This window comes from Halichoerus grypus, chromosome 9 (genome assembly GCF_964656455.1).
Source record: "Halichoerus grypus chromosome 9, mHalGry1.hap1.1, whole genome shotgun sequence".
Classification (NCBI taxonomy): Eukaryota; Metazoa; Chordata; class Mammalia; order Carnivora; family Phocidae; genus Halichoerus; species Halichoerus grypus.
This window is the reverse complement of record NC_135720.1, coordinates 81,648,361-81,664,713: the sequence shown is the minus strand read 5'-3', so window position 1 is coordinate 81,664,713 and position 16,353 is coordinate 81,648,361. Positions and strand designations below refer to the sequence as shown.

General features: G+C 41.9%; 1 protein-coding gene across 2 annotated transcripts in view; it reads left to right on the top strand.

Moving 5' to 3' along the window:
- CD109 (CD109 molecule) overlaps window positions 1-16,353 on the top strand; it is a 134,083-nt gene that overhangs the window by 82,151 nt on the left and 35,579 nt on the right. Inside the window, exons 20-23 of one of the 2 annotated variants that reach the window (XM_078055087.1) lie at window positions 2,786-2,899; window positions 3,446-3,664; window positions 4,424-4,568; window positions 7,464-7,640. In XM_078055087.1, coding sequence (XP_077911213.1) covers window positions 2,786-2,899; window positions 3,446-3,664; window positions 4,424-4,568; window positions 7,464-7,640 — 655 coding nt within the window. The remainder of the gene's footprint in view (window positions 1-2,785; window positions 2,900-3,445; window positions 3,665-4,423; window positions 4,569-7,463; window positions 7,641-16,353) is intronic. The other variant, XM_078055088.1, reaches the window with a different exon arrangement.

The window sequence follows — 16,353 nt, the reverse complement described above, 5'->3', positions numbered from 1 at the left end:
TTGACTGAATCCAGCTATTTCCAAAGGCCAGAAGAGAGAGAGAGTTTCTGTGTATTCCCTCTGGAAGGGATGGGCAGACCTTCTCAAAATGGACCCTAGCAGACATGCCTTTCCATTTCTGGTCAAATTGCATCACATGTTACTTCCTAAACCAGTCTCTGGCAAGAGGAATATAATGAGCATGTTTGGTCTTAGACCAGTAGCTCTCACCTCTGTCATACCTGAAGCCCCCTTTTCATAACAGATATTTTGTTTTCCCCTTCACCATCTGCAATGAAAGTCATAGAAAATATGGTATACCCATATACTCAATTAAAAAATCAATATGATGCCTTAAGTGAAATATTAAGGAGAAATAAAAGGAAAGTAATGTGTAGTAAAATAATATATACTACACTATATAAGTGGTCGGACATAGCTGCACTAGAAGGCATAAATCTTTAAATATTTACTCCACGCATAGAATCACCCTGTGTGTAACAGCTGCGAGTGAAGTTCGATATACATGTATTGTTTTAGCAACTCAGAAACCTTCAGCGGTACTGCCTGTGGTGATGTCAGTCTTTGAAACCACGAACAACTTTTGGTAAAGTTACAAACAAAACAAAGTGCGGTCTTCTGTTGATTTACAAAATAGTTGTATTTGTGAAAAATTTACTGTGTATTGAAAAATGCTTTGGGTTTATATATAAGTTGGAATTAGGTTGTTAGTTCAGGTCATTATAAGCAGGTACTTTATGGGAATGTCTGAAGAGACATTCAAGAATCATGAGGGATGTGGGACAATTTTCATTGTCTGGGACTGTCCTGAGCATCACAGACTTTCACCCACTACCCTTCAGTCATTGTGACAATCTAAGACACTAACACAAATGTCCAAGTAAACCTCTAGGGGGAATTATTGCTGCCAGTGACAACCATTGGCCTAAACTAATAAAGATTTATTTTCAGAGGCCGGGTAGCGGTTCAGCTTCCCTGCAGGATTTGGCCAACAATCTCAGAATTGGGTCACCAATGAGAAAGTACATGCGCATATATATGTTAGAAGGTAGTAAGCAGAACATCATCTAGACTTTCCACCTAGACTTAAGTCTCAAACAGGGCCTGTTGGATTTGGCCAGTGGCTTTTAAAGCAGATGGCTAGAGTCATAATAGTGTAGTAGGTGAGGAGCTTGGCTTTGGCATCAGACATGCTGGGGTCCTTTTCTGGTTCCTTCATTTACTAGTGATGTGACCTTGTACTAGTTACAGAGATCTCTGAACTTCAGATTTCTTTTCTGTAAAATACGAACATAGAACCTGCCTCAGAGGAGTTGTATGGATTAAATGAAATAATTTGTGTAAAGTACCTATAAACTGTTGGGACTACATCAAAGTAAAAAGTTTCTGCACAGTGAAGGAAACAATCAACAAAACTAAAAGGCAACCCACTGAATGGGAGAAGAGATTTGCAAATAAAATATCCGATAAAGGTTTAGTATCCAAAATCTATAAAGAACTGATAAACTCTGTACCCCAAAACCAAATAATCCAATTAAAAAAATGGGCAGAAGACATGAACAGACATTTCTCCCAAGAAGACATACAGATGGCCAACAGACACATGAAAAGATGCCCAATATCACAGATCATCAGGGAAATGCAAATCAAAACCGCAATGAGATATCACCTCACACCTGTCAGAATGGCTAAAATAAAAAACACAAGAAACAACAAGTCTTGGCGAGGATGTGGAGAAAAAGGAACCCTCTTGCACTGTTGGTGGGAATGAAAATTGGTGTAGCCAACTGTGGAAAACAGTATGCAGGTTCCTCAAAAGACTAAAAATAGAACTACCCTATGATCCAGGAATCACATTACTGGATATTTACCCCCAAAATACAAAAACACTAAATCAAAGGGATACATGCACCCTCATGTAGCATTATCAACAATAGCCAAACTATGGAAGCAGCCCAAGTGTCCACCAATAGATGAATGGATAAAGGAGATGTGGTATATACATAATAATAATGTGGAATATTATTCAGCCATAAAAGAATGAAATCTTGCCATTGCAAAAACATGGATAGAGCTAGAGAGTATAATGCTAAAGCAAAATAAATCGGTCAGAGAAAGACAAATACCATATGATCTCACTCATATGTGGAATGTAAGAGACAAAACAAATGAACAAAGGAAAAAAAAAAGACAACCAAGAAGCAGTCTATTTTTTCTTTTAAAGATTTTATTTATTTATTTATTTGACAGAGAGAGAGATAGCGAGAGCAGGAACACAAGCAGGGGGAGTGGGAGAGGGAGAAGCAGGCTTCCCACAGACCAGGGAACCCAATGTGGGGCTCGATCCCAGGACCCTGGGATTAAGACCTGAGCCGAAGGCAGACGCTTAATGACTGAGCCACCCAGGTGCCCCAGAAACAGTCTCTTAACTATAGAACAAACAGATGGTTACCAAAGGGGAGATGGGTGGGGGGATGGGGGAAATAGGGGATGGGGATTAAAGAGTACACGTATCATGATGAAAATAAAATAAAATAAAATGATAAAAAAACAAGTCCCTGGATCCTAGTAGGCACTTAATAAAATGTAGTTAAATAACATAAAGCACATCAATTTATCATCATTGACTTGGGCTAAGTTGGCTGTTTGTTTTCCTTTGATAGGCAAGTGGACATTTCTATGTGGAATTATAAGCTTCACAGGTTTTGTGAGATGTGCTTTTAATTACATGAAATGTGAAGCATTTTGACTTGAATAAAATATGTATTCATTGTGTTCTTTCCAGCTACAAGCCTTCCAACCATTTTTCATTTTTTTGAATCTTCCCTACTCTGTTATCAGAGGTGAAGAATTTGCTTTGGAAGTAACCATATTCAATTATTTGAAAGATGCCACTGAGGTAATATATTAAAGGTTTTGTTAATCATTCACACTTCAGGAAAGAATGGAGAAAATGCACAGGGATTGGGTTGTTAATGTTTGGGTATCTGGGAATCTAAACATTTTATACATTTCTGAGAGACTGAAAATAAACATAGATTTCTTCTACTTATTAATGTCTAAGGATAGTATTAGCGTCTATATATTCTCTTCATTTCCAGCACAGGTTTTCCGCTTTAGGCGCATGACTTCCTTGCTGTTTCTGAGGCAGGTCTTTCTCTTTCCTGCCTGCCTGTACTTTTTCCTAGTCCTCCTTGCATCTAGAAGGTGTTGCTTCTTCTCCCTGGCATTCTGTGCTTCTTGCGGTTGGCAAGGAGTGGAGGAGGAGAGCATAGAGAAATGAAGTTTTCCCTGATAACGCTCTCATCCTGTCCTTGGCTGCATCTCTCTCTCCTCTTTCACTAGTCTTGCACCTCACAGATTTAACAGTACTTAACATGGTAATAAAGCAACACTTTCCTGAGGAGCATTTATTATATAAAACTTTTGATAATTTTCCTTCCAGGTTAAAGTAATCATTGAGAAAAGTGACAAATTTGATATTCTAATGACTTCAAATGAAATAAATGCCACAGGACACCAGCAGACCATTCTGGTCCCCAGTGAGGATGGGGCAACTGTTCTTTTCCCGGTCAAGCCCACGCATCTGGGGGAAATTCCTATCCCAGTCACAGCCATTTCACCTGCTGCTTCTGATGCTGTCACCCAGAGGATTTTAGTAAAGGTAAATATTTGAAGTCTTGAATAAGTGAAACAGAAATACATAATTGAAATGAAGCAGAAGATGGTTTTTCTCTTGGTTAAATTTGTTGGCAAGATCTAGTAGGTCATCTCCTCCATCCTCCTGGTATTGTCTAATTGTTTTCTCATCTGTATGTAGAGATATATGTTTTGGAAGTAATTGCCAATTTCCTCTTTAACTTTATGGTATGCCTATATAGCAAATCTCTTTTGCCGTCAATTACATTTAGCAGCTGTTACATTGGGGTCCTGTTAAATCATGCCAAGTTGATATGTAGATTTTGAATTTTGGAATTCCTCAATACGGTTAGAAGAGATTTTGTAGATTTTTTTTTTTTTAGAGAAGGTATTATGCAGAAAAAGACAGCTCAGTCTAGTGGATAAACACTTTTCTGGGGGGAGACAGCCCTAGGTTCAAATCCCAGCTCTGTCAAGTGTGACTTTGGACAAGGTATTTAATCTCTCTTTGGATAATAATATGATTTACCTCAGAGGGTTTTTTTCATCACCTTTGCATCTTCTCCTTTGTCATTTCAATTGCCATTTCATGAAATGTTTTGTTTACTTTAACTAGAAAGTAAACATTTATTAACAGATTTGAAGCAGGAATCAAAAACAGGTATTTATCTAATTGTACACATACTGCGGACACAACAGGCAAGATGTTTATCTTATTTGCATAAAGTTCTCTGTAAACAGATGAGTAGAGATGATGTTAATCGTGTTCCTTTTTTTCCAACAGGCTGAAGGAATAGAAAAATCGTATTCACAATCCATCTTGTTAGACTTGACTGACAACAAGTTACAAACTCCCCTGAAAACTTTGAGTTTCTCATTTCCTCCCAACACAGTGAGTGGTAGTGAACGAGTTCAGATCACTGCAATTGGTAAGAATACAGTATATCACCATCACTACTGGTTTATTAGTATATGACTATACATGTATTTTTTAATCTATTTATGGATGTATTTTCTTATTTAGTCCTAATGAGAAGAGGTTGCAAAAATTTTTAGTTGGTACCAACTGATGATTACAATAGAAAGACTAGCAGGTATGTGTCCTAGACCAGTTCTTAATCGCAGTGTGTATTGAATCATGTGGGGAGCTTGTTTAAAGGAAGATGCTGGTGTAGTAGGCCTGGGGTGGGGCCTTGGCTTGTGTATTTCTAACAAGCTCCCGGTTGATGCTGATGCTTCTGGTGGATAGACCACTCTGGGTAGCGGGACCCACTATAATGTGGCTGGAGGGAGGGCTTATTTCTAAGAGCAGAGCTTCTGTCCTCTGTGGCTCTCGACCTCGGGTACATAATCAGAATCTTCTGTGGAGCTTTGTAAAAACACAGGCTCCACTTTCAACCTACATAGTCAGAGTTTCTTTTCTTTTTTTTTTTTAGATTATTTATTTATTTGACAGAGAGAGACACAGCGAGAGAGGGAACACAACCAAGGGGAGTGGGAGAGGGAGAAGCAGGCCTCCTGCTGAGCAAAGAGCCCAACTTGGGGCCGGATGCCAGGACTCTGGGATCACGACCTGGGCTGAAGGCAGACGCCTAACGACTGAGCCACCCACGCGCCCCCACAATCAGAATTTCTTTTTTTTTTTTTTAAAGGTTTTTTATTTATTTATTTGACAGAGAGAGACACAGTGAGAGAGGGAACACAAGCAGGGAGAGTGGGAGAGGGAGAAGCAGGCTTCCCACCGAGCAGGGAGCCTGATGCGGGGCTCGATCCCAGGACCCTGAGATCATGACCTGAGCCGAAGGCAGACGCTTAATGACTGAGCCACCCAGGCGCCCCGCAATCAGAATTTCTTAAGCTATGGCTAGGGTGTGTATATTTTGAAAAGGTTTCACAAATGCTTCTGATGACCAAAGGTTGAGTACTGTTGCCTAGAGCAGTTCTCTGTGAGGGAGGCAGATAACCTTTACAGCAGGAAGCAACCCAATGACTTCACCCTCTCCTAGTCACCTTCTGGCAACCCAAAATTATTTTTTCGTCAGTTGTTAAACATAGCTTCCACACAAACGATTTGTTTATATAGCTGCGCTTCACAAATAACTGAAGGAAATATTTAGATTAATGAATATTAATGAATCTAAATAGTTTGTTAGGTTTTCAAGATGTCAGGACCTAAGGCACTTTTTTAGAGATTCTTTTAAATCTCCTCATTACACTCATAGGTGTAATGCTCTCCATTATAACTCAACCAACCAGTCCCTCTATAGAGGACTTTTTGGGAGCCTTAGTTATAATTCTTAACAAGAATTAAATAAGCTCTCTACTCAGGGGAATGAATTCTCCCATAGTGTTGGGATGCTGGGAGGTGCAGCATACACATGGGGGGATGCAGTACACACACACACACACACACACACACACACACACACACACACGGAAGAAGCCTTGAATTTCAGATGTATTCCACCACTCCTTACATTGGAATGAATCTATCTTTGGTTATTGAACTACTCTTGAGGGTTGATTTTTTTTTTAAAGATTTTATTTATTTGTGTGTGTGTGAGAGAGAGCACAAGCAGGGGGAGCAGCAGAGGGAGAAGCAGATGCCTGGCTGAGCAGGGAGCCTGATGTGGGACTCGATCCCAGGACCCCGGGATCATGACCTGAGCCGGAGGCAGACGCTTAACTGACTGAGCCGCCCAGGCGCCCCTCACAGTGGGGTCAGAATTAGAACTCAGCCTTTGTATTTCTGAAGTTTTACTTATTTCCCTGAGTCATAGTGTTAGAATGTGGGTAGAGGTGACTTCTTTTTATTTATTTATTTATTTTTAAAAGATTTTATTAATTTATTTTGCAGAGACACAGCAAGAGAGGGAACACAAGCAGGGGGAGTGGGAGAGGGAGAAGCAGGCTTCCCGCGGAGCAGGGAGCCCGATGTGGGGCTCGATCCCAGCACCCTGGGATCATGACCCGAGCCGAAGGCAGATGCTTAACGCCTGAGCCACCCAGGTGCCCCTAGAGGTGTCTTTTATTATTTTTTATTTTTTAAAAGATTTTATTTATTTATTTGACAGAGAGAGACACAGTGAGAGAGGGAACACAAGCAGGAGGAGTGGGAGAGGGAGAAGCAGGCTTCCCGCTGAGCAGGGAGCCCAGTGCCAGGCTGGATCCCAGGACCCTGGGACCATGACCTGAGCCCAAGGCAGACGCTTAACTACTGAGCCACCCAGGCGCCCCGAGGTGTCTTTTAGGAATTTTGTTTAATTGTATATTACTAACTTTGAAGAATATTCTTAATCCTTTCTGATCCCAAGATTCATTGAAATACTTTTATGTGTTAATTCTACTGTGTTTTTGCTAAAGAGAACACATTAAAAAATACTACAATCCTTGCCCTTAAAAAAAAAAAATCGTTTCTCAAGTGTTTGTAGTGTATTAGTAAGAAATCAGAGTGAAGTTCTAGTTATGTGAAGAATACTACTAATAAAACATTTCTTTCCTATATAAAAATGATGGTTTCCTAATGGTCGATTCCTGACATTTTTGTTGAAGAATGGTTTTTTAAGCTTATTTTTTTTGCCTAGCGTATGCCGCATCTTTACCTGAGCTAAAAGTCTGATTTGTCCCATCATCTATGAGTTCGGTGCCACTGTGCTGTCAGCTATTTATTTGACAGTCTTCCTAAAAGCTTGACGTAAAGTCTGTCGTCTGTTCCAAGCAGTGGAATGATCATCGCTTCAATGTCAGCCACGTTCTGTGCTCCGCGGGGGTCTCCTGGCCACCAGGGCGATTTGCTGATTGTATCGAGTATCTTGTGTTTTCAGGAGATATCCTCGGTTCTTCCATCAGTGGCTTAGCCTCATTGATTCGGATGCCTTATGGCTGTGGTGAACAGAACATGATAAATTTTGCTCCCAATATTTATGTTTTGGATTACCTGACTAAAAAGAGACAGCTGACAGAAAACTTAAAAGAAAAAGCCCTTTCATTTATGAGGCAAGGTAAGCATTTCAGAAATATACTTTCATTTGTAAATTTCTTTTCTTCTTCTTCTTTTTTTTTTTTAGGGAGAGTCCACTCTAGACTGTATTTCAGTATAGACTGGTTTGTCTTTGCTGTGCGATTGTAGGACTAGATGGTGTTGAAATGCGCTACAAGTACAAGCCGCCGGAAGCTGTCACCCTTCTTCCTGCAGCTAATTGTCACTAATTGCTGCTAACATGTTAAGGAGTTAGCGTCTAGAGGGGTTTGTATTTTAATAAGGGACGTGACATTTAAAGCTACCGAAAAATCTAGAGGACTGAGTGTTCATTTATTCATCACACGTTTATGGAGTATCTGTTGGTGCTGGCGACAGCTCTGCGGCTGAGGAAACAGGAGGTCAGGGCGTTCCTTCTCAAGGAATTCCCTGTTCAGGGAAGACGGTCTGTACAGACACGCTTGGGGCGTCATGGGGTGGGTACCTTCTCAGTGCATTTAAAGTGTCAGGGAGGTGGGAGGGCATCAGAAGATGCCACACTGGTGGTTACTGTCCCCTGACTCCTAGGAGGCTGACACTGTTCACAGACACCAGATGCTTTGTGTCTGCACCTTGCAAATAACAACAGTTGTCATTAGCTGAGCGCTTATATGTGCCAGGCAGCGTTCTAAGCACTTTATACCTAATGTCTCATTTAATGCTCGCAGTGTTAGTATTGCCCTCCTGTTTTTACAGATGAGGAAACTGAGACACAGAAAAGTTAATTAACTTGCCCGGGGTCACATAGCAAGTGAGTGGCAGAGCTGAGATGTGAACTCACTGCCTGACCCCAGAGCTCATGTGCTTAATGTCCATACTTAGACAAAAACAACAACATTTTTAATAATAATAACGTATAAGTTTGATTTCCTCAAATACTCCAGAAGCCAGCCACCCAAAGTTACAGGCTCGGTTTTGCGCTTCCATGTTAGGGGACTTCTGGCAAAATCTCTTTGTGGCTGAGTTTATCTGTCTACACAGTTTGGGAGACCTGCTGCCCCTCAAACTCATGAGGATTAGAATGGTTTATGCAAAATGCTAAAAAAAAAACTACCCCTTGTTCAGTATAATCTAAAAATCAAGTCAACACTTCCCAACTCCTAAGTGTTTTATTTATTTATTTTTTTGGAAGGAGTGGGTTAAATGCAAATCGAGGCAAGCTGTTAGTGGTTTTGCTAACTTCTCCACAGTTAAGAATTAGAAAGCTTAAAGACACTATTTTGATGTGAGCTTTTCTTCCAGGTTCCCTCATTATGTAAGGACTTGTTTATCCTAAACTAAATTTTATGTTACAATGGTAATAACTAACCCTGTTTAAAGGCTTTGAAAATGTTTTCATTTAGTTCTTTTTTTCCCCTCCTTAAGATTACCTATTTATTTATTTATTTGAGAGAGAGAGAGAGTGCACACGAGTGAGTGTGCATGAGTGTGTGCACAATGGGTGGAGGGGCAGAGAGAGAGGGAGGTAGAATCTTAAGCAGACTCTGTGGTGAGCACGGAGCCCAACGCAGGGCTGGATCTCATGACCCTGAGTCATGACCTGAGCTGAAACCAAGAGTCAGATGCTTAACTGACTGTGCCACCCAGGCGCCCTATATTTTCACTTAATTCTTACAAAAACCCTAGGAGATGGGTGTACTGATATTGTTTCCATTTTACAGATGAGGAAACTGAGGCACAGGGAGGTTATATAACTTACCCATGATTACTCCCAGGTGATCTGGTTCTGGAATTCATGTTCTTCCTCAGATCGACATGGGATAAGTTTACTTTGCAACGTTTTTAGGTTGTTAAAAGCCATAAGCTTAGGATGGAAAAGGTCCAGGAATGGGCCAAGATGATTGAACATGGCCAGTGTGCAAGAGGTCTCAATGGGGCTTCTGATAAAATAGTAAGGGGGAGCATGGGCTCTTATAGGGAAGGAGACAGCAAAGGTTAGAATCTGGTGTCAGGTTAGACCACAGTGAGCTGTAAGATGTGGGATCCAAGAGGATGAGCTGGGGGGGTCCAAAGCTCTCCCTGGGGTAGGCTGGCAGAGATAAGAGCTGGAAGGGAGGAGGGGGGTTGTGAGTCAGGAACCATGTGCTGCAGGAGAGGACAAACTGAGGGAGACCAGGGATTGGAGTCAGAGCTGAGTGTGAACTGAGTGTTGCTGTGGGGAGGGAGAGAGTGGTATATTTTCCCTCAGATTAGAGCCAGGCCCTGCATGACTGGGGTGTGGTTAGGTCTTCAGGAAATTCTCAGAGATCTACCAATTGGTACTTTCCATACAGAGCTATTTAAGATTATCCTCCTTCATACATATATTTGTGGATCAGTCATATTTAAACATATAAATACAAAAGCTGCTTTTTTCAAGTTCTTTTGTAATTAGGTTTAAGAAGTGGTATCGAGTGCTCTTTGTGGTACAGCGTGTGCCATGCTAAAAAGAAAAATGAGATTTTACACATTGCCATAATGGTTATACTTAAGGAGATGAAAAATATTTGGAATTGTCTTAATTTAACTGCACCTTTTAAAAACAAGATTCTGACTTGTATTCAAAATTCAGTGTGACTGGCTTCAAGTAGAAAGTAGGTAGGAACTATACTGTTGCTTTATAATTTGATATACATTCTTTGGGCTAATTTAATAAAATAAGGTAAAATATTTTAGAAAGCGCCCCATAATTCCATATTTTATATGCTTCATGAATTGTAATGTTGGCTAGTCAAATATCAGTGCTATAAAAAAAAGACAGAATGAATTTTCTAGTTTGAACCATTTAAGGACTGATATAATGATAAAATCATCCCTTAAAGATAAGTTGAGTTGTGTTCTAGATACTTTGCTCTGGGTTAGCAGAGGTTCCTAAAAAATGAACGCTCCAAATCCTTGGTATCTTTTTTTTTTTTTTCCCCCCCCGCAAAAGGAGTGCTGGTCCCTCAGGCCAGCCCTTAGCCAGGCTGAGCGCCAATCTGCAGTATTTTTAGCCAGGCTGAGCACCAATCTGCAGTATTTCAAAGCCGGTCTCGGCCGGGGGGGTGGGGGGTGAGGGGGGAGGGGGGCTGCATCTCCCTGATGCTTGGGAGCCTTCCTCACACGTGCTGGTTGTTAGAAGGTGCAGAGGGCCAGAGGGCAGAAAAAACATGGTTCTCTAAAGGCCACATAGTCTTGCAAGCTGCCATAGGCATGAAGAGCACTACTTCTGTGAGGTAGGCCGGTCCCACCTTGGGGGACAGAACCCCCTGGTTACAGCATCAGCTATGGAGGGGGTCACACCCGGGCTCTGAGTCCTGCCTCCTGCTCTGGGCGTTTTCCCACCTGTAAGATAGGGGTAATAAAGTACCCACTTCATGGGGGCTGTTTTGAAGATGAAATAAGATATTTTAGCACTTTAACACAGTAAATGCCCTATAACTGTTAGCTGTAGTGTATGCAGTGAGTTGCATCTGGCTGGGGACTTAGGGTTCACAGTTAGCAAGGAAACCCTGTCCATCTGCCTCAGAAACAAATGTGAGGTTCTTCCCTCTTTCCATTCCACTCGAACACCGTCATTGCTCAGCTGCACAACTCCAGTGGCTTCCTTTTAGAAAGCTCTCTGCTTCTCGGTCCACTCCCCTTCAATACAGGCTCCACATATAATAAAAGGGACATTTGTTTTTTAAGATTTTATTTATTTGTCAGAGAGAGAGCTCGAGCACAAGCACGGGGAGCGGCAGGCAGAGGGAGAGGGAGAAGCAGGCTCCCCGCTGAGCAGGGAGCCCGATGTGGGACTTGATCCCGGGACGCTGAGATCATGACCTGAGTGGAAGGCAGACGCTTAACTGACTGAGCCACCCAGGCATTCCAATAAAAGGGATCTTTTGAAAATGTTAAAATCAGGTCACTTACTTGCTTAAAATTCTCTAATTCTCTGCAGTGGGTGACCTGGCCTTGGCCTCCATCTCTCACCTCACTGAGGCTGCCCTGTCTTGGCTCCCCCTTGGCTCCATCTGGAGCACTCCCGCTCCGTGGTGCTTCAGGGCTTAACCTGCTCTTCCTTCTCCTGGGATCCTCCCATGGCTGGCTCCTTCTCATCGTTTAAGTGGTGTTTCCCTCAGAGTGGCCTTCCCTTCCCATTTAGGAGCTCTCATTTCATTTTCTTTTTTTTTTTTAAAGATTTTATTTATTTATTTGACAGAGAGAGACACAGCGAGAGAGGGAATACAAGCAGGGGGAGTGGGAGAGGGAGAAGCAGGCTTCCTGCCAAGCAGGGAGCCCGATGTGGGGCTCGATCCCAGGACTCTGGCATCATGACCTGAGCCGAAGGCAGGCGCTTAGCGACCGAGCCACCCAGGCGCCCCAAGGAGCTCTCATTTCATTTTCTTTTTCTTTCATTTTTAAAAAAAAATATTTTATTTATTTATTTGACACAGAGAGAGAGAGAGCGAGCACAAGCAGGGGAAGTGGCAGGCAGAGGGAGAAGCAGGCTTCCCGCTGAGCAGGGAGCCTGATGCGGGACTTGATCCCAGGACCCTGGGATCATGACCTGAGCCAAAGGCAGACACTTAACTGACTGAGCCACCCAGGCGCCCCTCATTTCATTTTCTTTTTTTTTTTTAAAGATTTTATTTATTTATTTGACAGAGAGAGAGACAGCGAGAGAGGGAACACAAGCAGGGGGAGTGGGAGAGGGAGAAGCAGGCTTCCCGCTGAAGGGAGCCCGATGCGGGGCTCGATCCCAGGACCCTGGGATCATGACCTGAGCCGAAGGCAGACGCTTAACTGACTGAGCCACCCAGGCGCCCCTCATTTCATTTTCTTTACCACACTTAACATTATTTAAAATTATCTCGTTTGCCTATTATTGTGTGTCTCCTGCACTAGAAGGTAAGCTCCGTGACAGTGGGGGCTGTGTTTAACCTTTTCACCATCGTATCGCGATATAAGCACCGCCATAAATACAGACTGGATGAATGAATTACTGTCAATATTCATTTCTTTGGGCCTCCGGTTTATCATCCTAATGCGGGGGTTGGGCCCAGAACATCTCTCAAGCACTTCCTGGATTGTTTATAAATGCTAAAGGTTCTACCTGGCCTTGGCATTTTCTTAGGAGCTGGGGAATGGGGCCAGTGGTTTCAGCTGACCTGAGCGGAGCCTCCGGGTGAAGTGGCTGATGGAAGTCGACACAGTGGCGCCCCCCCAAATACATCATTTCACCGGTTCAACTCAACTGTATTTCAAAGTCGTGGACAAAAGCTTCTTGGTATAATGCTTTTCATTATGAATCAGTGTCTCATTTCAGAGACTCTGTTTTTTCTTTTGCCATCACATTTGCCAAACTCTAAATATACTGTAGTTGTTTTTATTTTTTAAGAAATTAAAGTGGCTTTGGCATGAGTCATGATTATATTATTTAAATGTCATTTATGAACAGCGCATTGTTTTTACTTAAATCATGCTTGGCCCAGGAGCCTTGTAACCTAACCCATTGTTTTTTTGGTCAAAACAACAGCTACATCATTGAAAGAAGTCTCTTGCTGTCAGAAAGAAAAATAGAACTATAAAACGAAAACTGTTTTTGATAAGGACTGGAAATCCTGTCAATTAGAGGTTTAAACCACTTGTTTTCCTCGAATATTTAAAAATGGAACCTGTGGCTCCATTTTTCAAGTGAGACTCAGACCAAGCCTAGTTGAAAACACATTATATTTTTTTCTGTTGAAATAAAAACAGGAAAAATAAGTTTCAGAATTCTTTTTTTTTTTTTTTTCAAGATTTTATTTATTTATTTGAGAGAGTGGGCGAGAGAGTACTCGAGTGGGGGAGGGGAGGGGAAGAGGGAGAGGGAGAAGCAGACTCCCCTGCTAAGCCGGGAGCCCAACCTGGGACTGGATCCCAGGACCCTGGGATCATGACCTGAGCTGAAGGCAGATGCTTAACTGACTGAGCCACCCAGGCACCCCCAGGTTTCAGAATTCTGATGCTGCTCTGGTCATCACAAGAATGGCTAGAGGCAGTAGTGAAATTACTGAAAAAATAGAAAACCTGGGGAAGTAAGTTCTTGCTTTCCATATTCCATATCATACAGAGTAAGGACATTGATGATGATTACTTTTCTTTTAGTACAGAAACTATTTTTATCAGCTTTTTACCAGAGGAAGTGAGTGATAGAGTCACAAGGAGCTGATTTTACTTCTTTTCCTTATATGTAATTTTGACACTTGAGGTAAACCAAGTCAAATTATGTTCAGGATTTTTTTCCATGTCTTTCTATGAACAGTATTTTCATCTTTATTTTGATAAATTCAAATATTTTACATTCATGGCTATTCCAAAGAAAATTCATGACCCAGGAAGTGTGTAGCTTGTCTGGCCCTTTATAAACAACAGTTCATGGGTCATTATCCTATCAGCCTCTTGACTTCTTCTGTATTTTAATTTTCAGAAGTGTCTGTTAATTCCTATTGTACTATTGCTTTCTAACTCCAGAGCTATTCATGAAACTATGACCTTCAGGCAATACTCTTATTTCCTCATAAACTTTTGGAGAAAATCATATTTTTACCTTTTTCACCTATTATGAAAAGTCTCCAACTGAAGTGACTACACTTGAATGTTGAATTGTTGTATTAATAGTAAACATCACAGCTGAGTCAACGGTGTCCTTTACTGCTTGTGGAATAGTTGATTTGCAGGAGAAGCACTGATGGTTCTCCAACGATTCGTGGCTGATTTACGTGAGGAAGGCAACCTCACAAGATGTTCCTACTGGGAGAGTCATATAAGTTCCTCTCTCTAGGTTCTGATTCTCTCCTTTGTTTTGCCATGGGAGCAGAGCTGGAGGTGTGGAATCTCAGTTTCATCTAAGCCAGCTCAAGAAATGTACTCCACAACTGGAGATTGTCTGTGAGTCCTCCCCCCTCCTCTGGGCTGGCAGCCCCTGGTAGAGGAATGGTGCTAGTTGTTGATATTAATGGGGACTGTTGGAGGTCAGCCACCTGAGGGGTAATTTCCATAAGCACTGATCTCATCTGCATGATCTCATCTCTCTGGTTTTACAATAACATACTTGGAACTGCAGTTGTTGACGTGATTTGGGGGCTTGGAGCACATGGTGCTCTCTTTAGAAGCTGGTTCTTCTTTTCCCAGAGACATTTCCTGTAGTGATGGTGGGTCCTGAAAGCTTTCTTTCTTTCTTTCTTTTCTTTTTTTTTTTTTTTTAAGACTTTATTTATTTGACAGGGAGAGACACAGCGAGAGAGGGAACACAAGCAGGGGGAGTGGGAGAGGGAGAAGCAGGCTTCCCGCGGAGCAGGGAGCCCGATGTGGGGCTTGATCCCAGGACCCTGGGATCATGACCTGAGCAGAAGGCAGATGCTTAACGACTGAGCCACCCAGGCGCCTCCCTGAAAGCTTTCTTTTCTTCTCTCTCCCCTCCCCTCCCCTCTCCTCTCCTCTCCTCTCCTCTCCTCTCCTCTCCTCTCCTCGCCTCTTCCTCTCCTCTCTCCCCCTCCTCCCCTCCTCCTCCCCTTCTCTCCCTTCCTCTCCACTCTTCTCTTCCCCTCCCCTCCTCCCCTCCCCTCCCCTCTCTTCCTGTCCCCTCCTCTCCTCTCTCTCCTGCCTTCCCTTCTCCTCTCCTCCCCTGTCAGATTGAGTTCACAGTTAAACTCTGCTATCTGGTGGATTTAGTCCTGAATTGGAAATTGAAGAAGAATGTCTTGGACTCTTTTGCTAATTTCCTTTGTAAACACTCGAAAGTTTTTCTGCTTCTCTGTGAACCCTGACTGCCTCTGAAAAAGGAAGAGATTATATGTGTTTTTTCCCAAGATTTATGAAAACTGAAACATGTTGAAGTGAACTAGTGTTAATAATGCCTATCATTTTTTTCTCTTCTTGTTCGTTTTCTTTTTTGAATATGTAGAACATTAATATGCTTCCAAAAGCCCAACTTACTCTAAAAGGTATATGTGAAGGGGTATGTCTCCCTCTTGTAACCCTTCTCCCAACCCCTTGTGGATAACTTCATTAGTTTCTAGTTTCTCTCTCTCTCTCTCTGTGCAGAAATTAACATATGCATATATATTTTCTTATTTCCTCTTTTTCTTACACAAAAGGTAGAATACTATACATACTATTTTAGACTCTGACTTTTTCACTTAACAGTGCATCCAGGAAATCACTCTGAGTTCAGAAAGATATTCCTCATTTTTTTTCACAGTTGCATGGTCTCCAGTGTGTGTGTACGTACTACAGTTTACGTCAACCAGTTTCCAATTTGGGGGCATTTAGGTAGTTCCGGTATTTTTGCAATTACAAATAATGCTGCAGTGAATAATCTTATTATCTTCTGCATACATGTTTTTTGTATTGTTGGAGGTATATCTTCAGGGTAGAATCTTAGAAGTGGGATTATCGGATCAAAAAGTGTAGACACTCCCTTCACAGCAGTTGTATCGTTCTGAGTTCACTCTAGCATTGAACGAGGTATTGGTGTCCTTACAGCCTTCCCAACAGAATGGGTGGTCAGACTTTTGAATCTTGGCTAACAGGATGGGTGAGAAATGGTATCTCAATGTAGTTTTAATTTGCATTTCACTTATTGAAGTGAACATTTTTCCATATATTGAAGTCCATTTCTCTTTGTTTTGTGAAATTTTTCTTGTCTTTTGTCCGTTTTTTTTCTTGTAGGATTTTACTCTTTTTCTCTAAACTTATATATAATAATGACT